Source organism: Juglans microcarpa x Juglans regia, chromosome 3D (assembly GCF_004785595.1).
Source record: "Juglans microcarpa x Juglans regia isolate MS1-56 chromosome 3D, Jm3101_v1.0, whole genome shotgun sequence".
In the NCBI taxonomy this organism is placed as follows: Eukaryota; Viridiplantae; Streptophyta; class Magnoliopsida; order Fagales; family Juglandaceae; genus Juglans; species Juglans microcarpa x Juglans regia.
This window is the reverse complement of record NC_054598.1, coordinates 15036616-15060242: the sequence shown is the minus strand read 5'-3', so window position 1 is coordinate 15060242 and position 23627 is coordinate 15036616. Positions and strand designations below refer to the sequence as shown.

Genomic DNA, 23627 nt, shown 5'->3' with positions numbered 1-23627 from the left:
ATAAAAAATAATTTTAAAATGTGTAAAGTGTGTGGTATGAGATGATTAGTAGCATCCCTCATAATATATGCCTCAATAAAATTACTTACAAATGGATATGTTTTTTATTAGTAAATTACTTTCAAATGGATACGTTATGTCGAGTCCTGCTTGAATCTAACTCTAGCTGAAATTGGCTCGCTAGCCGTCCCCTAATCACTAATGCATCTCCCATTTGGAGATCATCTCAAGTTCGAGAATAGAGAACAACAGTAAATGAAATGAAAGCAGTCTTTCAAATAGTGTATATGAGGCAAACATCTTTTTTACTACTTCCCAAGTTTAAATTATCAATGTTCAAGTTGGAGGTGCCCATTTGAGAAAATTCTCCTTGTGTCATGTATAAGAAATTAGTGCTTAATTGTTGTATACAAGAGCCTGATAACCAGTTCTCCAAATGAAAAACATGGATTCGAAACCCCACACCCCTCTTTATAAAAAAAATAAAAAAACTGTTGTATACAAGCAATCTTAATAGCAATCTTAACTGTTATATTCATGATTGACGAGGTCTAATTAGTAATTTTCATATCAAAGTATTACAAGCATTCCTTCTCCTTTCCTACTCTAATATGTCGAAATGCCAAGTCAAGTGTGCATATATCGGAATCGGAACAGACCAATTACCGCTCCCTCCATTCGCTTCACAGGAGCCGAGTAACACCCCTTGCCTTAGTACTCATTTATGGCTTCTGGGATGGCTGCTTCCAAGCCCACCTCCTGGTTGTCATTACTCAATCTCGCCAAACAGGGGGAAAAAAATCCATGCGATTCAAGATTCATAATCAATGCCATTTCAACAATTTCGGGTTAAATGCCAACTAATGCTTAAAAGCGATCTGGATCTAAGGATCTTACAGCAAGAGTTCCTTATACAGATATGTGTTGAATACTTTCAGTGTCCCTCAAACTAGCATCATTCAATGTACTCAGACTGGCAAGGAGGGATGAACACAAGAAGATTCAGGTCCGCTTGATCTTTGAAAATGTTCCTGTCTCAGAAAAGTACGTGCTTTGAGTTCCACTGCCAAGTTGGTGTGCATGAGCCTGTGGATTTGAGAGTTCTATCCCCTGTAGAGAAAATATTGATAGCATTGAAATGTTTATGAGTTTGAGTCCTATCACCTGGAGAGGATCCCCATCCCTCTTAATTCAACCGGATAGAGATCCCCTGAGAAATTTTATAGGGCAGCTATAAATGTTATGAGATCCACTTTATGTTTCTATCCCTCTTCCACTGTTACGCCACAGAGTTCGTAATAGAGATCCAAATCCAATTCAATCACAAACCGTTATACCATCTTTGAAAATAGAACTTTAATGGGAGACAATGAAAGTAAGCATGTCAAGGAACACTATCATGAGGTATGATCAATTTGGGCTTCTAAAATATTCAAGGTCAAGAAACTTGTACACTTCATACACAGGGTTCGTGGAGAGGTAAGAAGTAATATACCAACCTGCACAGGGGTAAATGCTAAACTTGATGTCAATCCAGAGGAAGCACCACTGCTTCCGTATTGCTTTTCCTTAAACCTGAAAGAATTAGGTAGCCCATAGAGATTAAGAGGCAAAATTGATGTTGAGATTTAGCTGATAGAATGCTCAACTGAAATAGAAACGATAATCTGAGACAATACTACATCTACAAAGAGAAGAAACTACTAATAAACTTGTCAGGCTAGCAGCATGGCCAGAGAACAAAAACAGTTGAAAACTTACTTCTTGGCAACTTTTGCAGCAAGTTTGCTCTGACCAACTGATACACGCAGCTTGCCACTCCCAGCCTGACCGAGCATTCCGTAACCCTCTCCCAGTCCATCCCCTACCATCAAAGAACATAATACAGTAAGAAAGGAATATAAAAAAGATATTGATAAGCGGCAAAATAGCCTCTTGTTTTACAAATGCAGACAGTATTTACGGATACCAAATGAAAACGATATAACAGTAGATACTCCAGGAAATATGCTAACAAGTAGAGATAATATGTCTTCACCCTCAAAAACGCTTTCAAAATACATAAATAAGAGGTACAGAATTCAGGAACATAACTTGAAAATGAACACTCCATATTTAGACAACAGGCATTTGTAGGGCTTGCATGCCATAAATATACTTTTGGGTTTAATTAGAGCAATTGTACACGCTATAAACCAAAAATGATAACATTGTGCATATTAGAAAATAATATAATTTCAAATCAGCAATTACTTAACACTCAAATATGCTGGAAGACAACACCATACCTAAAGAACTCTCTTCAGGTACACCAAATTGCATCCTATTTGCGAGTTTCCTCATGTCTGTTATTGCATATCTGGAGCATGAAATGTGAGAAAAGGTATTACATAAAGTTTGATTCGTTTTAAAATCTGAAAAATAAATTAAGCTGAAGAAAGGAATTGAAGAACTGCAATACCTTTCCTTCATCTTCCTCAGTCGACGACCACCTCTCTTCTTTTTAGGCTCAGAATCAGGCACTGGAAGTGGTTTGGGTTGCTTTGCAGGAGGTGGCTCTTGCCACTTCTCAATTTTCTTACGGATCTCTTCCCGTAAGGTTCTTCCATTGTTCCCTGATGGATCTCCTCTCGTGGAATCTACTCTTGCTGCAAGTGTTGACTTGGAAGCCAAGAGCCGGCAAGCACGCATCCTCAAAGAAGGGGGTGTTGATTGAAATATCTCTGTTTGCTCAATATACCCTACACGAAATTGTGACGTTGCAGTGGAAAAACCAGCAAGGTTTTTTTTCTTAGCACCAAGAAGCTGAACATTACATGCAGGCATCTTAGCTAATGCAGCAAGACCACCAGCAGTCCCCATAAGTTTAGCTGCAACAGCACTCCCAACAATAGTAGAAAGATTTGGTGCAATATATCCCATTCGACTTTCTACAAAGTCGAGGACTTTTTTCTTTGCTGCATCTAGAGTAAGAGCTCGATCACAAGCATCAATGGTCTTATCCAGAATTTCTTCAGGAAGAGGCTTGCCACTTGTAGTCGATGCTGTAACTGACACAACCATAATGATAGCTGACGGTAATAGCCCTTCCAGATCAACCAGGGTCAAGTCCATTTCATTCCCAATTTTCTTAACAACACGTGCATAATCAATTGGGTGATGCACAAGCGATTCAAGCTCTGGAAATTTCAACCTGTACTTGTCACGAATAAAATTGTGGATGATAATGATTTCATTCTCAATATCAACTGACAAAGCATTACAGTCCACAATCAGCTGATATTCAGGATCATCTTCCAAAACCATTCCAAGATTTGAGATATCAGAGCCTTTTTGGAGCGCATCTTCCACTTTCTGCAAATCAAACACACTATTAACCATTACATCAAACACAATACGCATATCCACTGCAATGATCGAAGCATAGAGAACAGTAAAATTCTAAACCTAACCATGCAAGAAAACTTAGCAAGGCACAAAGAGAAGAACAAGAAAAAAAAAAAAAAAAAAAAAAAACCAGAAGAGGAAGAAGAAAAAGACCACACTGGATCTCCCAAAGAAGAGAAATCTAAAACAAACCTGTTCCATAGAACTGATCATATTAAATTGATTAAGGAAAAAGAAGGAAAAAGAAAGGTAGAACAAACTCTGCAACATAAACATAAAAGCGCATGGCACATGCCATTGTCAAAATAGAAGCGCATGCAAGATATGGATTAACCTGCATGATATCAACATATCTCTGGGTTTTCTGCAATTTTGAAACACTATCCAGATCATCATAGTTAAGATTTTCTATGTCTGCCATTTCCCCTTCAACATCTTCTTCCATATTTCCAGCATCAACATCTTCTTCCTCCTGCAAGATAAGAGCACATTTACACATGATGCCTAGGCTGAAAAATATTAACAAAAAACCTTCACAAAGTCAATGATGTGTAATTTACACAACAAAAATACTCACAATAACATCAGCTTCATTGTCAGATAGTTCATCAAGGTCTGCAAGGAAAGAATCAGCCAGAGTTGCCTGCAATCAACCAACAATAATTAAAAGATTGAAACTAAAATTAACAGCTCTAAGTATCTGGGAATAAAAATGATAGTTTTCAAAAGAAGGAAAAACTATTCAAGTTCAAGGAGTCCCCTGCATGTTTATATGAGATTCTATGATAAAAACCCAGAAAAAAGAGATCGTCAATAGTCCTGTCTAATCACAACCTGTGACAAACCATGGTGAATGACATTAACGTATCAGCAGCACTCCCTAACTCCACACCCCATAAAAGAAAAGAGAAAAAAACCCAACCCACAAAGGAAAAATTAACATGCCATGTTGAAACATTGAACCTTTTCTAAGCATTTCACTAACCACCTTGTTTCGTACAAAGAAGAAACAACCTTGTCAATCACACAACATGGTACGCATGTTATTAGCAGTGAAAAAAACTATCTGAAGTGCACTGCCATTGTATTCTTTCAAAGAAAAATATCAACCACAGAGTGACAGATTTCTTGGTAAAGAACCCAAGGATATCCAGAAATCTATGTGAAAAGGCATGGACAATAAGGGATAAAATAGCTTAAAAAGGTTTCTGCCGTATAAACTGCACACTTGGACGAGAAAATGGCATATACTCTGTCCAATCATATGCTTATATCCCCACTCTTCAATTTCACCATGGAATACCTTCTTTTTTATCCATAAAATAAAATTTTATTAATATTAAAACATGGAGTAGCCCAGGAAGTATACAAAAAATACACCTAACAACAGCTAGGAACTACAAATGGATACAAGTAAACTATGAAAACTAGTCCGTTACAATCAATGACAGAAGCAAGCCCAAAATAATAGCGTGTTGAAAAAGAATCTCTTACATTCATCCAAAAAGTGCTCCCAATTTTCAAAACACCAACCATTTCTCGCCATCCACATTCCACAAACACCGCATAGTACAAAGAGGAATCATTTTCCACACAGTAGGAATTTAGATAATACCCCTAAGACCTCTCCAACACTCAAAAATATCCATCCCCCTTCTAGGAATAATTCATGCCAAAGATATCATCATCCCACAAGAACCTGGCCACCTTGCAATGTAATAACAAATGATTGAATATAACTAAAAGAGATAGTGCTCGCTTCCATCTCTTAAGCACAGCTAGTGTACATAAGGTTACATATTGACACGTATCCCAATTTCATGGTTCTGGGCTAGAAAAATAGTGTCATTGCAGACTGCAGCATACTCTAGGACATAAGTAAAAATTATAGCCCATACACCACAAAAGAACGTGAAATGGCTTAAAACATGTTCTATTGTGAAGCATAAGAACAAGGCCCTAAGAATGCCAAAAAAATGGCAAAACACACTAAATCAAACGACTATGATAAACAAAATGGTCATGAAGTTCACCTCATAGTAACCTATTCTACAACACCCCAAGTCCTAAACCCAATAAGCAAAACATCAGAATTTTTTTCTCATCCTGTGAAAATTGACAAGTTAATTTCTCCAAACTACGATGAGCTCTGAAGTTCTTAAAATCCTTGTTATCAAAATTTTCTGTCGTATAAAATACGTAAGATAGATTAAAAGAACAATTTTTAAGTACAGGAAAAACTGAACATTGAAGTAAATGATTAAACACAATGAATTAAATGATTAAAATAACAAAAAATCACTAACCATTCTTTCAAACTCCAAGCGAAGAAGCTCAAGTGGAACTAAATATTCAAGGCTTTTCCCTGACATTAAGAAAAATCAAATAAGAGAGAAAATAGTTAAAAATATAAATCCCTAAACTTAGTGGAAAACCTAATGGAATAGAACTGGAAGAGAGATTGGTACATCTAAGAGCATCCTCATTGGATTAGCTATAGTAAAGTCAAAGTTTGGCTAATGTCACTTTTTGGCTTTTGGCTAATCACTCAAATCTTGAACTCCACATTGGATTAGCCATTGCAGTCTCTATAATAATAAAATATTATTATTTTTTACTTTTTATCTATTTTTAATGCATTTTTTTTATTAGTTTAAATACTTTTTATTTTTATTTTAATAATCTCCAACAATCATTTTCATTTTCATTTTCACAATCCAACAATCTATAAATTTAGCATATCCAGTTGAGCAACAAATTGTGCTACTTTCTACTTGCACAGAAGTTGTAACTTCTTCATTTTGGAAGAAGTCAGCTGGCTTCAATAGAATGCTCAATGTTCTGTTCAGTAAACAAGCCTTCTCAAAGTAAACAATAAACTGCAGTCCCACTATCACCACATTATCACAAAATATCAACAGCATATATGCAGTCGCAAATTTCACCCAACACAATACATTGCTCAGGGTAGAGTAAAAATGGTAAGAGAGCTTTTTGAAGGCATACTTCCAGCAAACTAATGCTTTTTCAAATTCAGATCCACACTTCCAGCAGCAAACTAATGCTTCTCACATGGTCAGTCCACAATATCACAAACTAATGATTCCAAACATATGAATTTTGTGAACTAATGCTTTTCAGCAGCAAACTTAGACGCCCAAATACATAATTGACAATTCCAGCTGCAAACTAATGTCTTTTCAAATTCATAAGTCCTTTTGTTTCTGTTAAATGTGAATTTTAGTTTTAAATCTCTTATTGGTCATGCTTTTATTCTGGCATCCAAGATTAGAGGCTGAGCTGTTAGGGAGAAATCACATTTACAAAGACAGTGACATATTTTTTTTCTTGGATAAGTAGCAAACATGCTATAATTGTGATATAAATAAATAAGAGAATGAAAACAAAAGACACGAACCATCTCAAACAAAAAGAATTCTTAATAAAACCCATGAATCAAACATCTTACAACATCATAAAAGTAAATCTGACAAAGAGTACAAAGAGAAATACTTTGAAACCAAACACGGGCCAAAGAACACACTAAGCACTGGATTCAATGTTCTAAAGTAGATTTTCTCAACCCGGGCATTTTCTACAAAAACCAAAACAAAATCACAACAAAGAAGTTGTAAAAGAATAACAAAGTACAGGCAATGTAGCATCAAAGTAGCATGTGATAACTTCAGAGTAGCTCTCTAACAATGGATCATTCAACACGAGCTATGCAAGAAACAGGCCAAATTTTAAAAATTATGAAACTGTAATAAAAGTACAAAATTATGAAACAGAGCATCAATGAGCGTTGAAACAGACCAAACGCGGGTCAAAGAAAACAAAATAAAAATACAACTACCACGGGAGATGAAAAATCTTCAATTACGAAACTGTAGTAATCAAAACTAGATATTGAAAAAAAAAAATGAAAACATCTACAAAATTACGAAACAGAGCATCCATGAGTGTTACCTCAAACCTCAAGAGATCAACAACGGGAAAATAACCCAAATCAAAAACCCTTCACACTATAGAACAAACCCGTAAACGAAAACTACTTGTTCAGTTGTTCAAGGCAAGAACAAAAGGCGAAAACCAGAACAAGAAAGAATGGAAAGAAAGAAAGGAAGGAAGAGCAAACCCTTGCAATAATCTGTGAAGGAAGGAGAGATGGATAAGTAGAAAGAGATGGAGAGAAACCGAAAAGGGGAGAGAAAAGTAAGAATAGGAAAAGAAGAACTAGAAGAGAGTGGAAACCTAAGGAAATTTGAAACTCCAGAGAGAACCTGTAGAAGAACCGACTCGACAAGATGAGAATTTTTTTTTTTTGTTTTTTAATGTTTTTTAGCTCCAGGCTTCAGATTTAACTTTTTAGCCCAATAACATGGGCCGGCCCATGTTGATATTAAGTTCTGAAGTAATGTACCACCCAGGTCTCGGATGGAATTGGAGAGTTATTCACTGTCACTTAAACATACATTTTAACAATATATTTACGACTTCAGATTCTCAATGTCATATAGAAATTATTGTTTCAAACTAACAACCTCAATATAATATAATCAACCTCAAAAAAAAAAAAAAAAGTCATCAAAACACAAAAAAAATTACTTAACAAAAAGCGTCAATACTCATAAAAATTTTCTATGCTTAAATAATCTCAATCGTGCTCCATGATCTTGATCCTCAACTAAAATATTCAAATTATTTGAAAAATATTGTGAAGATAAGGGGTGAGTTATCAATAACTCAGTAAGCAGAGAATATATATTAGTATATAAACGTGAACATTTAAAAAATTCGAAATGCAAAACAAAACATTTACTTTCAGAATGCAAAATCAAAATATTTGTTTTCGGAATGCGTAATCAAAACATGTTATCAAAAATATCAGAGCAAAACTTTTATAAACATTCTTATTCAAAGATAAAATCTTTTAGCATATCATAAACTGAGACCTCATCTTCATATCATATCATAGCATTACATTAGAACAGATACCATATTTAACTCTCGTGGTAGGGTTATAAATTATCATTATACCCACAGTAGGGCCGTATGCCACTATTATACCCATGGCGGGATCGTATGCCATTATTATACCCATGGTGGTGTCGTATACCACTATTATACCCATGTTAAGGCTGTATACTATGTTTAACCCCTGTGGTAGAGTTATAAACTACCATTATAACCGTGACGGAGCCGTATGCCACTATTATACCCATAGCGGGGCCTTAACAAAACAGAATAGAGACAATATCGAAACTAGATTATTATCAGATACAGAATCAGAACATTTATGCTAAGGTTTTCAGATGACACATTGTATCAGAATAGAGTACTGAATAGTTTTAGATCATTTCACATATTCAAAATAATATAATCAAAACATTTTTATTTAATCACAACAAGCTCTTTAGATCTCATATTCACTCTTTTTGCATAATTTAGAAATAAAAAGCAACAAAAATATGTTCATGTCTGCATCAGTCATGATAGAAAATACTTCATTCTTATATAGATTTCATGAGTATGCAGAATATTAATTTGAGGTTGTTTTCAAGTTTCTTTTCAAAGCAAACATGTATATTTTCAAAATCAACCTCATTTATTTTCTTTAATGTAAAGACTAGCATAGGAACTTCGCTTAGCTGGACTTTTTAACTTTTCTGAATTTTCTCACAATACTGCCAAGGGAATATCAATCATCACCTATTAAATAGTTATGTAACTTGCGTAAATATCCAATTGAACACGTACTTCGTACTTAACCTTGGTAGTAAAAATCTATATTTTTCTAATGTCTAAAATCCTAGGAATCCCAAAATATCGTCACTTCATAAAATACTTTAATTTTCCATAATTTCTCCAAATGACCATGTGATTAAACTCTAAAATATTCTTAATTTCCAACCATCTAATTTCTCTTAATTTTGTTACCATAATATCCTCATAGTTACTAAACATTGGATTACCTACTGGCATGCATGTAATTTATTTCTAAGTACTTAAATTTTTAACAAGTGAAGAGCACGGGAGATGCTTACTAGTAGCGTGGCCATCCGACGTTGGTCATGGGTTTGACCATGAACCTCCAGCATGGGTAAGAAACAATGGTTGTCCAGGGCGGCAAAGCATTATAGAGAGAGAGAGAGAGAGAGAGAGAGAGAGGGGGGGGGGGAGAATCGGCACAGCTTATCAAGGGGGATGGAGGTCGTGCACAATGGTGCAACCATGGACAGAGTAGCTGAGCATGGCATTAGTGGTGGTCAAATGATCGAATTGTGTCTCAAGCCCAACAACTTTCTAGTGTGAACTGTCGTGCGTCGGCACTCTTGGAGCAACGACTGGTGGTTTGAGGTAAGGCTCACGGTGACTGAGTGGTTGCTCGAGGATGGCAAGGGCTGCACCGCGCGATGCTTGTGGTGTCTAGGTAGTTTGTGGTGGGGTCATGCTTAACACGAGGAGTTGCGGTTTAATGTGGAACTAATGGTTGGAGGTTGCTCTATTTTTAAGTGGTGAAAACAAGGGACTATTTGGACATGGGCATGGTCATGCCTAGGGGTATAAATTTTAACCGGAAAATCTAATCGAACCGGCTCGAACCAGTGGAACCGATCCAATTTTGGACCGGTCCGGTCTGGAACTGGTTTTTAAAATGCAAAAACTAGCCGGAACCGGACCGGTTCCGGTTCTATGATTTTTAAAACCGGACGGTTCACTATAATATATATTTAAATTAATTTTTTTAGTAATATATATAATATTTTTTATATTATATAATATATAATAATATAAATTATAATTATATATAATAATATATATTATAATTATATGTAAGATATTATATAATTATCACTATGACCCTATATTATTATATAATATTAATATCACTATTAGTATAATATATAGTATTAGTAATAATTTAGTATCAATGTATTATTATATAATATATAATATATATTCCATAATGTATAACATATAGTATTATTAAATTGACATACTTTAACTTAGTAACAAATTAGCAAATAATATCATAAATAATTTTCTTTTTAATGCAGATTTTTTGTATAACATTTTGTTTTATAGCAGATTTTTTTAAAAATAACAGATTTTTTTATAAAACAGATTTTTTATAGCAAATTTTTTTTACATAACAGATTTTTTTTTTTTTTTTTATATATAAAGCAGATATTTATTGCAGAATTTTTTTACATAGTAGATTTTTGTAAATAGTAACAGATTTTTAATAAAACATATTTTTTTAAAGCAGGTTTTTTTTTAACAGATTTTTTATGAAAAATTTACAAATTATTTAAACAAAAAAACCGAACCGAACTGAACCAGACTGGAAATCGGAGATACCAGTTTAGGAGGATAACCGGTGTATAATCGGTTTTAGAAAATATAAAATCGGTATATACCGGTTCAGTCCTAAATTTTGTCCAAAACGGGACCGGTTACACCCCTACTTGTGCCACTTGGTGGTTGTCGTGGCTTTGGGTGTGGGAAGGCTACGGTTTATGGAAGGGAGTCAAGGTGGTTGCCGATTTCACATGGGGCTGGGCAGTGGGGCTAGTGGCTTCCGTCGTGCAGGGGAGATCTCAGCGGGTAGTTTTCCGTTCGGTTATTCCCATGGTGGTTCACGGTGGAATTGACGTGGAGGAACATGCTGTTAGAATGGGTGTGTAGTGGTGTAAGGCAGTGCCTGTGTGGCTTGGGTGGAAACTGTTGTGCATGGTGAGGAAGAGAAAACGTGCTCTATTTTAGGTGCTTGAGATAAGGGACGTGGAGGCTTGTTGGGCGATTGGTACATGACAGTTGGGTCGTTTTCACGATGGTTCAAGGCTGGCTACAATGGTTAGACATGGGTCTTTGTGATGCACTTTCCTTGGAGTGCCATGGAGTACTCGATTGTCTCATGGTGCATCATTTTTTTTTTTTTTTTCGTGAGTAGGGGGTGGTGGCACACGGCGGGACTTCCTTGATCCCATGTGACGGTGGCTAAGTGGCTGGGCGTGTTGGGGTGCTGCAGCAGTGCACAATAGCTTTTATTTTTTTTTTTTATTTTTTTTTCTTTCTAAACAGTGGTGGGAGGAAAAGTTGATGGCGTCCTTGCTATCGCTAAGTGTGGGATTTGCTAGCTATAAAAAAAGAAAAGATCAAATGGTGGGAAAACAATTGGGTTGTGAGCATGAGTTTGGTGCTACCTAGACGTGGAGACGTGGGGGAGTGAACGTGCGGCAGCCCTAGCTTGGGGAAGTTTCTATATACGTGAGAATATGCATGTATTTATATTGATAACCGAAACTCTAGAGAAATAGAAAAACAAAATAAAGAAACGTGCATGAGATATTAAGTAGTCGCGTTGGGCTTTTAGAATAAATCTTGGGCCACTACAAAAGAAACGTAAATTTGGTCTATAAATTATTTAATGAGCTTTAACCTAATTAAAAGTTGAATAAAAATTCATATTCTACTAAAATAAAAATAAAAGAAATTTTAGGCCCGTAGCTTTTTTTAAATTACTTGTTAAATTTCAAGTGCATTTTTCATCCATATTAATCTAAAAAAAGAATTTAGACCCGAGTTTCGCTGAGCTAGTGGCTAGTGCTACTCATGTGCAAGCTTTCGAATTAATACTCTCTCTGTTTTTACGTAGCCCAAGTTGGAATTCCTATCAATTTTGTGAATTATCAAATATAATGTTTCAAAATACAAATGACCTGATGCTTATTTTAACAGAAAATACTTCAACAGCTCTTATTTCATTTGTATAAATTATTCCAATGCATTTGTTTTTTTTAATAATTATTCCAACAAAAAAAAAAAGAAAAGAAATTTTGTAGTGCAACTCTCTAGGTTTTTCTAAGTTTTAGACAAATGTATTTTTCATAATATAAAATCCTTTTTGCTTAATCTTGTCATGCTCTTTTGCCTTTCTATATTGAGAATCTTCCTGTCATTCCCTCTCCTGTTTTTTTCTTTCTTTTTCTACTTCTTTCCCTTTTATTTTTTAAAATTATTTATAAGTCTAATTTTTAACATATTAAAATTGGTAAGCGTCCAGTATAAATTATATTAAAATATATTGATATTTTAACCTTTTTTTTTTTTAATTATAATAGGCTTTAAGATCCAAACTCATTTCAACTCATCATTACAACTTTTTCAAATCTCAATACAAAATATAATAAACAATTCAAATTTTTTAAATTTTAAAATAATACTAATATTAAAAAATAATATTTTAATAATATTTTATTATCTCAACTCAACTCAACTCAATTCAACTCATCGTTCAAATACAACCTTAGACCCCATTCCAGAATTCGCTGTAGCTGTACGTACCTACATGTCTCGGGTGTATATTTATGTAGGTCTTATTGTTTCTTACGTATTGTGTACTGTTACAGGAGACACAGAAGTTCAGGTCTGAGCTTATGAGGAAGCTTTTGAAGGACAAGGATACATTCGGGGATGACCTTGATGAGGTCATAGATATCTGTACAGAGGTACTGATCTTCTACTTTATGTGCCCAAATATTCAGGTTATTATTGAGTGGGTGTCTGTTATTTTTAGCAATTGAGTGCTTTGATGTTTCTAACTTTCTAAGTATCAATCGGTGCTGGCCGTTAATCAGCTTGCAATGATATTATGAGATAAGATCGGTCTCTTTGGAGAATTGAATGCTCCCCTGGCGTTTTCTGGTTATCTGAGATAAATTAGAAGTGGGTGCCTGTTGCATTAATACATATGCGCGTATGATCATGTTTTTGGGAGATCATCCTTCTCTTGAATTTAGAAGTACTTAAGCACTAACTACTTGAAAAAACGTCCGAATGAAGGATATTGTCGATAATCGATTTTGCTACGAGACTCCTGAAAAGGATCTCAAGAAATAATTCACGAAAAGTTCTATAAGCGTCTGTATATAAACAGTTCACTATTATTTACTATTATTTCACTATTCACAAATGATTTGAGATACTCTTAGCATCCAAATGGAGCATCTTGACTCAACCAGAGCATATAATTATGGAAGTATAACTAATATATCTTTCCAAGTCTCTGTAAACACATCATGAATGGAATCATCATCATAATGGAATCGTTCCAAAATGTTAACTTTTCCTGCAAATGATGATGAAATTTGAGGCTCTGGCATTCCAAGATGATATTGTATGAAATAACATATAATATAGAAAAGGAGATGGAGAAGAGAGAACGAGGGGGTGAGATGTTGGGGTATATGCAAAGACTGGTTTTGGAGCTGAAAAAGTATTTGCTGAAAGTTGGCTCGACAGTTGGCTCGAGCCAAGTTCGCTCGACTTTGCTCGACATATCGCTCAAGCGAAGATCAAGTCCGAGAGTTCGCTCAAATATAGCTCGACACTCCGCTCGAGCGAGACGCAAACCCTAGTCTTAGCTCGACACTCGCTCGACACTCCGCTCGAGCCAATGTTCATTTGGATGTTCGCTCGAGTCACGCTCGACACTACACTCGAGCGAAGTTTTTTGCCAGATTACGTTTCTAGCACCACTCACTATAAATATATCATATTAGACTTGTGTTGGATGGCCTCAAGCATATTTTGAGAGAGAACGATTGTCTAGTGAATGCATATTGTGTGAGAGAGCAAAAAGCTCTAGAGAGTGTGAGTTGAGATTAAGTGATTGTAATTTCCTCTGGTTAATAAGATTTCTATAGCTCTGTGGACATAAGCAATTTGCCGAACCACGTATATTGTGAGTCATGTTCTTGATTGTGTTGCTTTTACTTTATTTGTCATCGTTGGTGTGTGTGTTTTGCATAACATTTCACAACAACTGGTATCAAGAGCCAAGGTCGGATCTGAAGGAGAATAATGGCTAGAGATAAAATGAATGCACCCGGGATCGAGAAGTTCAACGGAATTGATTTTGGGTACTAGAAGATGTAGATTGAGGATTATCTTTATGGGAAGAGGCTCCACCTTCCACTATTGGGAAAGAAGTCGGAGAGCATGGCTGATGCTGAGTGGACCCTGTTAGATCGACAGGTTCTAGGTCTTGTTCGGCTGAATTTGTCCAGAACAGTGGCACACAATGTCAGTAAGGAGAGAACTACGGTAGATCTCATGCCAACTTTGTCAGGTATGTATGAAAAGTCGTTTGCGAACAATAAGATACACTTGATGAAGAAATTGTTCAATCTGAAGATGTCTGAAGGTATGTCTGTAGCCCAACACTTGAATGAATTCAATACGATCACAAATCAATCGTCTTCTGTAGAGATTGGGTTTGATGATGAGATCAGAGCGTTGATTCTGTTGGCATCATTGCCAAATAGTTGGGAGGCCATGGGGATGGCTGTGAGTAGTTCAGTCGGCAAGGCAAAACTGAACTACGATGACATACGTGACATGGTGCTTACTGAAGAGGTACGTAGAAGAGACTTGGGTGAGTCCTTGGGTTCTGGATCAGCCCTGATTGTTGACAATAGGGGTAGAGGATATAAGAGGTCAAACTCCAAGAGTAGAGGGAAGAGCAAGACGAGATCTGGGCAGCAGATCACGTGCTGGAGTTGTGGCAAGCCGGGCTACATCAAGAGAAACTGCAGGAATCAAGAAAGTTCTGATGATGATGCTGTGAATGTAGTGGCAAATGAAATTCAGGATGCCTTACTTCTTGCAATGCATAGTCCGATTCATGATTGGGTGTTGGATTCAGGGTCTTCGTTCCATAGCACCTCACATCGAGAAATCATGTAAAATTATGTTGTTGGTATTTTGGGAAGATGTATGCTGCTGATGGAGAGACACTGGATATAGTGGGAGTGGGTGATGTGCACATCACACTTCCAAATAGGAGCGTGTGGACTTTACAGTAAGTCAGACATGTTCCAAATCTGAAGAAAAACCTTATCTCTGTGGGACAGTTTGATGACAATGGTTTTGCAGTAGCGTTCTCTGGAGGAGCTTGGAAGATCACTAAGGGTGCGTTGGTCCTAGCGCATGGTAAGAGATCTAACTCTTTGTATTTAACATTAGGATCCAGTGATGTGCAGGGAAATACAAAAGTGCAAAAAGGCAGGTTTGATCGCGCAAAACCTGTGAGGAAGCCAAAGGGAGTCAGTTTTGCCGTTCCTCATGAAAGCTCGGGAAAGTTGGCTCAGGTTGCCAAGATCGGTTCGAGACGGGATACTCTTGGTGTAGTGAGAGTTATGAATGCCCTGTGGATGTGCTGACTAAGGGCGATGTACATGGAAGACTGAAGTTGGACTTGACTTCAATGCTTCTTCTAGCTTGAAGACGGGAGCTATGAGCTGTAGAGATGATAGAGCTTGGCGGGAAACAGTGGCTGGCTTGTGGAGACCCAGTCTCCTAGTGGGAGATTGTTGAGGTATATATGGAGACTGGTTTTGGAGTTAAAAATGTGTTTGCTGAAAGTTGGCTCGACAGTTGGCTTGAACCAAGTTCGCTCGACTTTACTTGACATACCGCTCGAGCGAAGATTAAGTCCGAGAGTTCGCTCGAATCTAGCTCGACACTCCGCTCGAGCGAGATACAAACCCTAGTGTTAGCTCGACACTCGCTCGACAATCCTCTCGAGCCGATGTTCATTTGGATGTTCGCTCGAGTCACGCTCCCGACACTCCGCTCGAGCGACTTCACAACAAGAGAGACTTCAAGGGTTACATATTTGCTATTGTCAATTATCTTTGAATACATAATATATGTCCCTATTTATAGGTAAATGAGAGACTAGAGAAAGAATGAAAATATAATAAATCAATGATACTAATTGATTTATACAATAAACTAAATATGGTAGAGAATAAGTCATATTACCATATACATACTATAATATTATGAATGTATTGTATAATAAATATGATAATATTCTAACATCCCCTCAAACTCAGTGGATGAAACCTAGAGATCTAACTAACAACCCGACAAAAGGTGTCTCTGTGGTGCGTGGGGCAAGTGGACGGTGGGCAGAAACAAACCAATGCATGAGATTGATGATGAAAATGAGGGCAGCCTATGAGATTTATCACGAATTGCGATATGTTAAGTGCGTAGGAAACCTCTGGAAAAATGTGGTGAACAGGAAACAACACAAAATAACACGTTGAATATGAGACTTATCACGAACGGGAAAAAAAAGGCTACAAGAGACACTAGGAAATTAGTGACTCTTATGTCAAAATGCCAAAGACAACTCATACAGTTGGTTGGTAGTCTGATATGAGAAAAATCAGATTGAAAAAGGGACGTAACTGGCATGTAAAAAAACCGTACCTTTCAAGTGCTAAAAGACTATTAAACTGGACGTGGTGTGATATGTAAATAGCAAAGTGAAGGAATGTGTCTACTAACAAAAAGATGGAGCACAGACACAAACGATTCTATAAGAGATACCAAGATTGGGTATTCTCTAATACTATGTAGAAAATAAAAATAAAAAAGGAGAATAGGGAGAGAGAATGAGGAAGAGAGACTTTAAGAGCTATATGTTTGTTATTGTCAGTTGTTCTTAAATACATAATATATGTCCCTATTTATAGGTGAATTAGGCTAGAGAAAGAATGGAAATGATGATGCTGATTGATTTAATTAACTAAATATGGTAGAGAATAAGTCATATTACCATTCATGCTAAAATATTATGAATATATTCTAGAATAAGTATGGTAATATTCTAACAGATATAAAATAGATATTACATCGGGCAATACACAGCTTGAAGTGAAAAAAAGCTGAGTCTTCATAATCTAGTGCACATTTAACCATATTTGCGATTATTACCTTTTTATTACTTCAGCAATATGCTATCCTCTCCTCGATGATCAAGATCATTTCATATAGAGCCAAGTAAAGACTGTTCAAGCTTGACAAATATATGTGTGTGTTGGCTCAAGCTCAACTCGATTCAGATTCCAGTTTCAAATTATTCCAAATAGCAAAACAAAAAGGCAAACATTATAAAATGACTTTATTTAGCTGATTCATTATGCTTTGGCTGATAAAAATTACATTAAACTTATAGATTTATTGTTTTTCACATAACCCTAAATCTGTAATTTTTTTAGAGTATTAAATCTCTAATATTTATGCAGCTACTGGGATATACATAGATGTATATATTTTGATGAGCTCAAAAAAATCGAGCTAAGTTAGGATTCGAGCAGCTCATGAGCTTAGATGATTCCAGTGAATTTGTATGAGCTGGGCTCATTTATTAGGCTAAACTTTCTATTCAAAATCAGATTGTTTAATAAATGACATCCCAGATTCCAGTTGAGTTTATACCAGTCGGCTAAGCTGTTCGGGAACTGTTTGGTGATTGAGAATTAAGTACTAACATGAGGATATGGTTCTGGAAGTGATAATACTTTGTGACCTTCCACTAAGTCACTTTGTGACCTTCCATTGTGTCTAAGGCTGCGTTTGGTTCCTAAATTCAGTTGAGATCAGCTGAGTTCAGTCTAACTTTAAACTGAATCTAACATCTAAATACCTAACTCTCAAATTACTAAACTCATCCCAACTCAAACATCTTTATACGTGGGACTCACAACTTTTTTCAATTTCTCATAAAAAGTATTAAACTCATCTAAACATGTAAACACACTTTAAACTCAGTTTAGATGAGCCTCACATAACTCTCTCCATTACTCTACTCATTATTATTCATAAAGAACTCAAATCAGCTGAACTCAGTTCAACATCTAAACGCAGCCTAAAGTATCTCTTGATTTTGTTAAAATTCAAAGCAGGAGAGATTAAGGAAATTTCTAGTTTTCGGATATTTATTGTAAGCATCTTCTGGGATAAAAGATTAAAGATTATATACATAAGCTGGCAGCTCTGAGCAAAGATACTCCGCAGCGTATGGTGGATCCTATTTTTTAGCCGGTTATTACCTTACGGGTTTCATAGTAGTTCATGTAATATGATGTTAGTATATTGCTAAGGCAAATGGTTAAGCACATCCTACAAACATGAATCCTAAAATAGTTGGATCAATCTACTTAAGAAAAAAAAAATTCAGACTCGATACTAATTCCCTATAATGTGCAACCTGGTCGTGCTTTATGGGAAGAAAGCAATGGGTGTCCCGTCGTTAACAGCAAATAGTAAATCACTTATAAAAAAAAAAGTTAACAGCAAATGGTAAATTGAGATTTTAAATTGACAAGAGTTTAAATTTGGTTGGATGCACTGTCGAGGAAAAAAAGAGTAAATTTTGTATGTTCCTTTTGTCGTATCAATCCGAGGATGTTGTCTAAAAATATTTCTTATGCTAATGGAAACTTCTGGTCATTATCAGCATCTGAGCCATAATTAAACCTAAAATCATCTCAGCTTGCTTAAATCACATTGCTCAAAACCTCAGTTGGGATAATAGTTCTCATGGTACTGATTCTGCTGAAATAAGCAGACATTTGTTCCCTTTCTTTTCTCTTAGCGAGCCTGGCTTTTGCTTGAGTTGAAATTAGTTCAAAGCATTTCCAATACGCATCTTACCAATTTTTAAATTGACTTTAGTTTTAAATTTGGTTTGGTTGGATGCACTGCTGAGAAAAAAGTAGATTTTGTATCTTCCTTTTGTCATTTCAATCACAGGATTTTATTGCCAGTTATATGTGATCTCTTATGGCTGTTTACCAAAGAATTTCTCATGGTTCATGGACAATGCTGGTCGCATCACCATCTGTCCCATAATCCAAGTCTTGTAGTCATTGCAGCTTGTTTAAATCACACTGCTTCTACTCTCACTAGTGACTGTTTGACAGCACTGATTCTGCTGACATAAACTAGCATTTGTTCCCTTTCTTTTGGGAGCGTGGCATTTGCTTGACTTGAAAACAGTTGACTCAATTATTGACCCCAAAAAGAAATATGTTTCCTAACTACAAATCAACACCATATTCTTGACAGCTTGCATCAGATTTTCCAATTATTCTGAGATACTATATATGTATTGTGTGATGCTTTGAGCTACGAGTGAAACATTCAAATTCAATTTGAATTTATCATGAGTTTATTGACGTAACTAGCGCATAATTGGATGACAGATATTTAGTGAATTCTTGCACAAGGAGTATGGAGGACCAGGGACATTATTGGTGGAGCCTTTCACAAATATGTTGGTTGCTCTCAAGCAGAAACAGTTACCTGGAGCACCTTTGGCTGCAAGGGCATCCCTGTTATGGGCACAAAACTACGTCGATCAGGACTGGGAAGTTTGGAACTCCAACCTACCGAATTGATTTCTCTTCATAATTTTATATTACTAAAAGTCAAAATTCCGTGTTGTAATTAAACTCATGGTCATTGGGACGAACTCACAAGAAAAGGTCGAGGCAAGTTCTGTATATTTTTCAAAATATCACTTTCAATACAGTAAGCGCCCCTTTTGTATCCACAGTGAGATGTTGTCCCACTAGAAATTATTTGAATTTGGAGCTGTGGTTGATGATGGATTGAAATCTTGGTACCTTCATGGATTTGAGGAATCCTTCTGCTCATCTTGGGAGTCCATCTATGTGGATCATCAGGGTATGAAAGTGGCAATCCTTTACTTTATCCAACAAGTCTGACACACACCATTGTACAATTGAATGGTGAAATTACCAGTCAGCTTCCTGCCTCAGAGATGCTCTGCAATGAGGGGCGCCAAGATTTTGATCTCATTACTGCTGAGTTCGTTGATGGTGTCCTTCCTCGCTGTCTTTCATGTTTCATCACCTGAAAGTTTTGGCATGTTTATATGATCAGTACAGATGGATGACAACAGCTTCTTTTCAAATGGAAGATGAGTACTTTATGCAGGTAATATCTCTTATGTGGATATACCATCAGCAGAACCTCTGCCAGTTTAGTTGGTCATTTTCCATTCTGAGAACTAGATCGCTTATTTGTTAATGTCGAAATGATTGTGATATATATAGTTGAATGACATAACTATATGTGTTTGATGTAATCATATAATGGTACTTCGACAAGAAGGATTTCAAGCTCATATAATGTTTACAGCTGTCATAAACACAGATAATTCAAGCAGGCATGGTTTTGGATTACGGCCAGTTCACTAACTCAGAGATTGACACAGTATTTAAAATATTCTATCATATGTAACATAATATTTAATAAGAAGGCACAGCTAATAAAACTTGGATGCTCAATGGCTTGCAGATAGATAAGATACCTGAGATGTCTTCTCCATATCTGATTTCCCTTCTGCCTCACAACCTGAACGCGGCTTCTCTGGCACTGTCTGTGACTTCCCAGCTGATTCTTGCTGCTGCTGCTGCTTCGTTTTGGCATGCTTTTTTGCCCGCAACACCTTCATGACCTCTACAAACAGCAATAAACATCTAAAGCTAATTTTAAGCAAAACAACTACTGACACTCCAACTAATAGAAGTTTGTTGAGTTCATGAAATAGAGCAAAAACAGTACCTTGAGTAGTGACAAGCCGATAAGCATGGCCAAGAGCAAGCGTATCAGTTCGCCGGAGAAGTTTTACGCGGGTGAACCGGACGGTCTTCTGCTCCTTGTTCTCTTCCTCAGGTACAGGCAACGGGATGATCAAAGAAACATAGTGACCGGGATTCGTTTTCATCACCTCACTGGCGCTTACAGGCCAATACATCCTCTCTATCTTACCACTTGGGTGTTGTATTACCAGGGCTGCTGCATCTATGGTCTGACAATTGCCCATCACTCACTCTCTCTCTATCCTTTTTTTGTTCTCTTTTCTCTTTCGAAAAGATGAAGACGACGAAGATAGATAAGGAGAAGAAGGAAGGAAGGAAGGAGGCCGTCGAGTAAGCAGCAGTCTCTTTCTACACAGCTCCCACCCCACACCCCAACAAATATAGTAAAAACGGGTCCTTTCTCAGCAGGCCGTCCCAACTAACTTGTGCTGATGCAATTGCCAATACAATATAATATATATATAGTTCAAATTGACAATAAACGGCAAGATTCATATAAACAGTGAGTTTAGTGAGATGTGCATGAAATAAATAAGTAAATATGGGGATTACTGTATTTGAGGAGGCCGAGGACGAGTAGGCACCGGCACGTACGTCCGTTGTGGGTGTGAATGCCACGTGGAAAAAGTGAGAAAGGTGTGAAATTGGACGTACTTGCTCGGCGGTGTCGACGGGGTCAAGATTTTGGACTTAGGGAATGACGAAGGATGGTGTTTCTAAACTAGTTAAGGTTCTGACCATACCAAAAGCGTGCGAATTTGATTCTTCTCTGTGGATTGGGACATCCGGCCAACTTATCCGCATTTCTCACGCTGTTTTAAGATTCTGCACTGTTTTTCTTGATTTCTATGATAGAGTGGGAAAGCAAGATAGATAGATATGTGAAACCAAATTTATACTACTCTTTGATGTGTATGTGGTTTTTTTTAAATAATATTAAATATTTAATAAATGTTATAATATTCATCTCATTCCGTATGTTTGTATCTCTCGTCCTAAGGTTTAGTTTAGGTACTGAAAATAGGTATTTGAGAATGCCTCACTACTATTTATTATTTTACTAATATTTATTATTATATCGTTACTTTTCCATTACTATTTACAGAATACCTGAATTATCTTACTACCTAAACACAACTTAAGTCCTAGAATTGATACAAAATCCCAAAAGTTTGTTTAGGAAGTCTCAAACCTATTGGTAATTAGAAAGCCCCAAATGTTCCATTTGGTTTTCAACAATTTTGTTTAGAAAATTAGTTTATATCTTATTATTTCAGCGTTTACTAATTTTAAAATATTCTTATGTATTTTTTTAATTCATTGTGTAGCATCTATAATAAATATTAAAACAATAAACGTTAGATAATATAATCTAAAAATGATGATTAACTGAGATTTGGGATGACTACATTTTATACACTCAAACTACTGAGATTTTTAACACTTTTCTCCCCAAACTATATACAAAATTAATATTTTGCTACCCTCTATTAGGAAAATGATAGAGTTGCCCAGAGTTGAGTCCAGACACTTTTTTTTTTACTTTGAGATTAAGGATGTATTTTTTAATGATATTGTAATTTTTTTTAAAATGTTTAAAGATATAAAAAAAAATCTATAAAAATAAAGATTTGGTCGTCTCGGGAACATGCTTGGGCTACACCCTTGGTGGGTGTAGCTAGGGATGTAAAACAAAACTGGTGAACCGGTAAATCGGACCTGTGGGTTTGGTCCGATACCGACTTTGGTTCGATCCGGTTCCCATTTTTCTTTTTCTAAATCTGGATCGGACCAGACTAGGGGTGAAAATCGACACCTTCAATGTGGTTTTTGGGCAAGACCGATGCCGACCGATAAGAGGAAATATAGAGGAGCAACCAGCCGTAACCGGTCGATGGAGAGGAGAAAACCGGCCATATCAACTCCGGCAATTCACGATCGGTTTCTCGGTTTAAGCTAGCGGCGATGGTGGTTTGAGAGAGTAGAGAGAGAGAGTTGCAGAGGAGAGAGAGAGAGGATGAGAGAAACTAGAAATCGATTGGGGAAGAAGAACGAAGGTTGAAGACGATATAATATTGAAACGAAGCCATTTGATAAAATAAACGTCGTCGTTCTACTTATTTTCTTTTTATACGTTAAGGCTAAAACGACGCCGTTTGATTTAATACCAAACGATGTTGTTTCAGTTGTGTTTAAAACACAACTACATGCATAAACAACGCCTAAGTGGAACGGCATCATATATAAGACTGAAACATAATATACCATCGGCCGGTTCGGTGATTTGACAGTGGTTCAAATCGGGACCGAACTGATCAACTTTGGTTTGAGCAAATAACCACCGCACGCCGATCGGTTCTCCACCGGTTCCGGCCGGTTCTTGATGCAGCCGATTGGTTTGCATTGGTGGCGGCCGGTTTCGTCAGTTTTTGTTCAGCCCTAAATCGGACCAGACCAATTCATATATATATATACATTATAATTTTTTGTATTGTATAAAATTTTTATATATAATATATAATTATATATAAAATAGTTTTGAATTATATGATAAATTACTTATTAATATAATATTAAATTTTAAAATCTTATATCACTATAGTTTATAATACAATTATAATATACTACAATATATTATCACTATAGCATTATATACTTTAATATACTAGAAAAATAGGACCATACCGGTGCGGAATTAGTTCTTAAAAATATAAAACCAGTGCATACCGGTTCGATTCCTAATTT

General features: G+C 36.2%; 3 protein-coding genes across 5 annotated transcripts; 1 reads left to right on the top strand and 2 right to left on the bottom strand.

The window, feature by feature from the left end:
- Nucleotides 1–849: 849 nt before the first annotated feature.
- On the bottom strand, nucleotides 850–7738 carry LOC121254994 (U4/U6 small nuclear ribonucleoprotein Prp31 homolog). Of its 3 annotated transcripts, none has more exons than XM_041155289.1 (9): nucleotides 7642–7738; nucleotides 5694–5752; nucleotides 3965–4030; nucleotides 3722–3859; nucleotides 2462–3354; nucleotides 2289–2359; nucleotides 1762–1864; nucleotides 1500–1575; nucleotides 850–1110 (listed from the first exon to the last, which is right to left on the bottom strand). In XM_041155289.1, the coding sequence occupies exons 2-9, from the start codon at nucleotides 5694–5696 to the stop codon at nucleotides 1003–1005; spliced, it is 1458 nt and encodes a 485-aa protein (XP_041011223.1). In that variant the 5' UTR covers nucleotides 5697–5752; nucleotides 7642–7738; the 3' UTR covers nucleotides 850–1002. The 3 variants fall into 3 exon arrangements, with proteins under 3 accessions (XP_041011223.1, XP_041011224.1, XP_041011222.1); XM_041155290.1 differs by having other exon boundaries at nucleotides 7526–7714; XM_041155288.1 differs by having other exon boundaries at nucleotides 7357–7710.
- Nucleotides 7739–12694: 4956 nt separating this feature from the next.
- LOC121256597 (protein PLASTID REDOX INSENSITIVE 2, chloroplastic-like) lies at nucleotides 12695–20462 on the top strand. Its single transcript, XM_041157440.1, has 3 exons — nucleotides 12695–12730; nucleotides 12804–12902; nucleotides 19458–20462. Exons 2-3 carry the CDS (start codon nucleotides 12831–12833, stop codon nucleotides 19650–19652), a joined length of 267 nt encoding a protein of 88 aa, XP_041013374.1. The 5' UTR covers nucleotides 12695–12730; nucleotides 12804–12830; the 3' UTR covers nucleotides 19653–20462.
- On the bottom strand, nucleotides 19741–21307 carry LOC121256596. Its single transcript, XM_041157438.1, has 3 exons — nucleotides 20845–21307; nucleotides 20591–20739; nucleotides 19741–20130 (listed from the first exon to the last, which is right to left on the bottom strand). The coding sequence occupies exons 1-3, from the start codon at nucleotides 21104–21106 to the stop codon at nucleotides 20020–20022; spliced, it is 522 nt and encodes a 173-aa protein (XP_041013372.1). The 5' UTR covers nucleotides 21107–21307; the 3' UTR covers nucleotides 19741–20019.
- Between the last annotated feature and the right edge of the window lie 2320 nt (nucleotides 21308–23627).

Coding starts and splice junctions, on each gene's coding strand:
- LOC121254994 (XM_041155289.1), bottom strand. Junction 1,576..1,761: donor GCTGCAAAAGTTGCCAAGAA/GTAAGTTTTCAA, acceptor TAATTCTTTCAG/GTTTAAGGAAAAGCAATACG. Junction 1,111..1,499: donor TAGCATTTACCCCTGTGCAG/GTTGGTATATTA, acceptor TTTTCTCTACAG/GGGATAGAACTCTCAAATCC.
- LOC121256597 (XM_041157440.1), top strand. CDS start 12,831: ATGAGGAAGCTTTTGAAGGACAAGGATACATTCGGGGATGACCTTGAT. Junction 12,903..19,457: donor TCATAGATATCTGTACAGAG/GTACTGATCTTC, acceptor ATTGGATGACAG/ATATTTAGTGAATTCTTGCA.
- LOC121256596 (XM_041157438.1), bottom strand. CDS start 21,106: ATGGGCAATTGTCAGACCATAGATGCAGCAGCCCTGGTAATACAACAC. Junction 20,740..20,844: donor TCGGCTTGTCACTACTCAAG/GTACTGTTTTTG, acceptor TGCTGTTTGTAG/AGGTCATGAAGGTGTTGCGG. Junction 20,131..20,590: donor ATATGGAGAAGACATCTCAG/GTATCTTATCTA, acceptor CAAAACTTTCAG/GTGATGAAACATGAAAGACA.